Below are 5,060 nucleotides of genomic sequence, written 5' to 3'. Positions count from 1 at the left end.
TGAGGGTCAGATAACACTCTTAAAAGAGGCCAATGAGGTTTTAATCGTGTAGAACAGCAAGTCCTTCTTTTCTTCTTCTTCTTAGCCATCCTGGGGTTAAAATGAGGACATGTCCCAGGTTTCTCTCCTTTTTATACTCTCAAGGAGGAGGAGCATACATGTCGTGTTTGTCCTTCTCGTGTTTGTCTCTATTTTTCTGGGTGACGTAGATTTTGGAACAATATCGACATTTATATCTCATTCCTTTAGGAAGTGTAGGTGTAGAAGCGGTCAGAGGTTGAAAGCGTGCTATTTTAGGAGTGTGAATGGGGACTTTAATTCTAGGAGAGGGAATTCCCACATTGACTCGAGGAAACACTTCTAAATCGGTAGCTCTTTGACTGCCTATGGGCCCCATAGGACGATCCATTCTCATTTCAGCTTGTTTCTTTAATAACTCCCCAATAGTTTTTTGTCTTTGTTCCTTATAATACTGATTGATTTCGTTTTTTAGACTTTCGGGCATGGCTTTTCGTTGAGCTGGAGTTTTGGGAGTGGTTTTTTCTTCTTTCTACCACCAGGGGCTTTTCTTTGAGTAGGTTTTCTCTTAGGAGGTTTTCTCTTTTTTCTGGTCTTTTGAGCTGCTCCTCCTACTCGCACCATCCAATCGGGAAACACTCTTTGTTTCTTATTATCGACTCTGACTACCACACTTTTCAAACGACGGACACGTCGTTTCTTAGGTGCATTCCATTTAAATAAATGACGAATGATGACTCCGCCTAGAAATCCGGCTCCTCCGCGTTTTAAAATGGCATTTTTTCTGTCTTGATCACTCGCCGACTTATCGGCTATGATGCTTAAATCTTGACGATGATTATTAATAAACTTTTGAGTCTGTTTATTGATGGGTAAGACCCCACGTATCAAATTTCGAGCTCCCATAGCAAACCAATTCAATAAGGCTTTACGCCCTAATTCGATTAAATGGGCTCGCTTGGCAGGATCTCGTTCCCGCTGTAAACGTCGTAACGTTTTCACTAATTTACTCTTGGCCGAGAGAGGTCGACCCATGACGACTGTATAATGATGAATGACAAGTGTAATGTTGGTACATTTTTATTTATACTCTTGTGGCATGTGTACAGTAAACCATTCAAACAATCGACTTCTCAATCTGTATTCGTCTGGGGTCTGTGGATTCAAGTCCACCAGGAGATACCCGTGAGGAACACTGGTGGCTTCTTGATAGGCCGACATCAAATGTGGTAAGGCTAACTGTCGACTCAAGACACTGATTTGAGATTTGTCTCTGGGATTTTTAAACAACACTAAATAATGAGCATTCAAACTAATGGTGCGATGCTGTGGTGCCCAATCAAATAAGTTCTGAGTGATGTAAATCACACTGGTATTCCGATGATGCGCTTTACGGGTAAACCAATCCACGATCGATTCGATGGCTTTTCCTCCCATCATGTCGTCAAAAATGAGTGAGGAATAGTTAAATTGGCCACTAATTTCTCATCGTCTTCTGGAATATTTCGAATGAAGGAGACCCGATCTGTTAAAGAAGTGTAAGCAGGTTGCCATTCCCGATAACACCAGACAATTTTTTGTGGCATGGGAGTAATCCAATGTAAATTTTCCACCAATTTCTTGACAAATTCCGTTTTTCCCGATTTAGAAGGTCCTGCTACCACCATGGTAAATTCGTGTTTCAATTGAAAAGACGGGAGTGTCTCCTCAGGTTGCATGATGACAAATGAAGAGAAAAATAGGGTTTCAATCCTTTTTATTCATAGTCAACACAGAAATATACGCTGGGTTCTCTTCACATCGGCTCGACAGATGGGGCAATACCGGAAGGTCGGAGCACATAATGAACAGCAACATACGTGTCCGCAAGGGAGTAAAGCCATTTGTAATTCTCTCTCTAAACAAATATGACATTTTCCTGTGGCCTGGATCTGTGTAGAGGTTTGGTCTAGTAGAGGTTTGATTTCAGGTGAAGGTTTGTATCCCACCCGGAGTAAATGGTTAATAAATACGATCATCACCCACTCACGTCCTTTATAGGTATTGATGTAAGGACAATTAGGGTTCCAATAAGCATGTTCTACATAAGGATCGTCTGTAGGTTCCCAGTTGGTAAAACCCATACCACAATGAAAACAAGTGGTCTTATCACCCACTCCCCTGTAATAAAATCCGGCTTTGGCTAGGTTGGGTAATAATCCTTTTAAAGACTCGGGCCATCCCTCTTTAAAGGTAGCTTCTCTCTTTAAGAGCAGAGCATAGTTAGGGTAATGAGGAACCCCCTCTGGCTCCCTAGAATGAACAGCCATGAGTGAAGTGTTCAAATATTTTTGTCCCCTTTTTATAACCCCTTCATTTTTTAGGGGTTTTCCCCAATAATAAAAACACATTTTGAAATACAGTATGTTTTTAATAACCATAAGGTAAAGTATTATAATCATTCATTAATTGTCTCTTATCATAGACAATTCTATATTGTTTTTCTAAAGGTACTGTCTTGACTTCATGTTGACGAGTCCTCTGTATTTTGTAGGGATACGAGACTTGGATTTCGTCAATTTCTTTCTGGAGCATTTTTTCTAAAGTCTCTGGTGACACGATCTGAGAGGCCCGATAATTGAGAGTCAATCCTTTGACTTTACACATGGATTTTCCCTTGGCGGTGAGGTAAGCATAATTTTTGGGGCCTCCTGACATGAATTTGATAATGTGGTCCCCGTCTAATTCGTCGGTCCATTCTCCTAAACTGTTGCCAAGGGTAGGATTAAATTGTCCCTCCTCATGTTGGTATATGATACTGTCCGTGTCGAAATAAAGGACCCGATCTCCCAAAGGTTGTAAAGTCTCGTAGAGGTGTAATCGGGCATGGGCGGTAGTGAAACAGGCCAGTACCACGTTTCCGAAGGGACACTCTTCCACGAATTCCTGTTTCTCTTGATAATTGACCAGCATCATGTCCGATTCGGCCTGCTCTTTATTTTCTAAGAGTTCTATCCCTTTGATGTCAATGGTCGAATCTTGTAAGAGTTGCTGTAGTTCCTCTTCTTCGGTCAAGTATCGAGTTTTAGGTAATAACAGGCGTTGAGCGAATTTTCCCCACAAGCAATTTAAAAAGAGTTTGGCTATCGTTCTTAGCACCGGATTTTTTTCTATACTTAACAGGTCCATCCTGATCCCTTCTCTGTCTAAGACTTTACGAATGTAATCTAGTTTCTGTTCCTCCGTCTGACAATCAGGTGGGAATCCAGAAGCTTCCTGTTTGATCTTTAAGAAGGTATCGATGTAAGATCTGAATAAATCTCGACTGCTTTGTGAAAAATGCCAAACTTCGTAAATCCGCTCTAAGGTATATCCCATGTCTAGGGCTTTATGTAATTCTGTAGTCACCCAGGTACCCGTAAGACTGCGTTCCTGGTCTGCGTGTTGACATCGATGTTTAGAGGTAGAGTCCTGTCGTTCCGCACACGTTCGACATAAGGGAAACAATAACTTGCCTCCCGTGCGATAAGGTAAAACGGGGTGATAGAGGCCTTGGGGTGGTAGGACCCGACAGTGAATGAGGCCGAAATAAGTTCTCACGTCCTGGAATTGGTCTGTTATGATCTGAGGATGGCCTAGGGGGAAAGGTCTGTGTTTTAATACGAAAGGGTATAAGGAACAGACGTCCACGTATCTCATGTCCCCCTCCTCACAATATAATTTAGTGGCATTAGTCCGACCTCCGTACAGGGCGTCTCGGGGGTTCAAAGGATCTGGAATGTCCAGGTCTCGTACATAATTCTGTAGAGTTACCTCTCTTTGTACCTGTTGATCGAATTCGTGCTCCCAGATGCTACGGAGGGAGTACCCAATTTCCTCTAAAACAGAACTCCGTCTTAAAGTTTCCTCGTGTAATTGTTCATAGGTAAATTGGGTCCGGTGAGGATGACTTTCGGTCTGTAAATTCGGGTAGCAGGTGGGGCATCCGTGCCAATAGCATCCGTAAAATTCGTAGACGGTGCGAGTGGCTTCCTGGTATCCGTCGACGGTATAACTTCCGATCTTGACTTCTCCCCCGTTTCTAGCATGTTGGATGTGAGATCCGGTCTGGTGACTCATCCAGCTTAACCACCGACAGGCTTTGGCGGAATATCGACGCGCAGGCTGATACCCCAGGTTGGGAATGATGGCAATGGTCTCTTTGGGCATGAATCCTCGACGGTAAGCTAAATTGGCTGCACTGGCAAAAGTGATGGATTCCTGGAAGGGGTCTACATGGACCAAGCTCTTGAGGGTGGCTCTAAACTGAGCACAGCATCGTCGTAAAATATCGACGTCTGAAATACAATAGTCTAAAAATTCCTTCTGGAAGTCAAACACTTTTCCGGCTTGTTGTTCGTACCATTGATAAAAAGCCTGTCGTCCACTAATAGACATGTCGTCCGGATTGTAGTAATCTACCGGTGGATAAGGCCCCACGTAATTCTGGTTGTGTTCCGTATTAAAAAAGTGTGGAAAATATCCTTTCTTCAGTTCGGTGAATCCGAAAGCAGAGGGCATCTTGGACAGGGCAAAAGGTAAAAAATTATAGGAATCGATGAATTTCAGTCCGCAGATTTGCATGGATAAGATTTTACTGCCGTTCATGATGACGGTAGGTTTCAGGCAGGCGGAATGAACCAGGTAATTTAAAATGAACTGTCCGTCGTATCCTTTGAAATTGTGGGCGATGATGATGGCCTCGTCGTGTAATAAAGCGGAATTCTTATTTCCTGTAGTGGGTTGTAATAACCAGTCCATGAACTGCCTTAAGGTCTCTGGCCCTCGGAACAGGTGTTGACGGGGTCCCATGTGTCGACAGTGAGGACAGGGATCTTCTATGGGTAAGTGACCGCAATGTTGACATACGCGGTGTGCCACACACAGGTTAGGGACGTGGATGCCGGTTTCCTGCGTACATTCGAAATCGAAATAGATGTAGAACTGTAAAGGTCTCTTTGCCCTTTTTTTTCTTTTTCTCGGGCTTGAGTTGAACGTAGCACTGATGATCCGTGTCTACGGTT

General features: G+C 43.2%; 1 protein-coding gene across 1 annotated transcript; it reads right to left on the bottom strand.

The window, feature by feature from the left end:
- Positions 1–1,098: 1,098 nt before the first annotated feature.
- On the bottom strand, positions 1,099–4,848 carry LOC133179578 (uncharacterized). The gene is made up of 3 exons (XM_061314299.1): positions 2,558–4,848; positions 1,878–2,310; positions 1,099–1,344 (listed from the first exon to the last, which is right to left on the bottom strand). The coding sequence occupies exons 1-3, from the start codon at positions 4,846–4,848 to the stop codon at positions 1,099–1,101; spliced, it is 2,970 nt and encodes a 989-aa protein (XP_061170283.1).
- Between the last annotated feature and the right edge of the window lie 212 nt (positions 4,849–5,060).

This window comes from Saccostrea echinata, unplaced genomic scaffold (genome assembly GCF_033153115.1).
Source record: "Saccostrea echinata isolate AGI-Se365-2 ecotype Australia unplaced genomic scaffold, CSIRO_AGI_Sech_v1 ptg000005l, whole genome shotgun sequence".
NCBI classification, from domain to species: Eukaryota; Metazoa; Mollusca; class Bivalvia; order Ostreida; family Ostreidae; genus Saccostrea; species Saccostrea echinata.
Note: the sequence above shows the minus strand (reverse complement) of the source record. Positions and strands in the feature narration are given on the sequence as shown.

What these genes read in the sequence shown, in the direction of transcription:
- LOC133179578 (XM_061314299.1), bottom strand. Translation starts at nt 4,848, where the DNA reads ATGGGACCCCGTCAACACCTGTTCCGAGGGCCAGAGACCTTAAGGCAG. An exon ending in ATTGACGAAATCCAAGTCTC is followed by an intron (nt 2,311 to 2,557) that starts GTATCCCTACAA and finishes TGTTCATTCTAG; the next exon opens with GGAGCCAGAGGGGGTTCCTC. An exon ending in CTTTACTCCCTTGCGGACAC is followed by an intron (nt 1,345 to 1,877) that starts GTATGTTGCTGT and finishes TGGGCACCACAG; the next exon opens with CATCGCACCATTAGTTTGAA.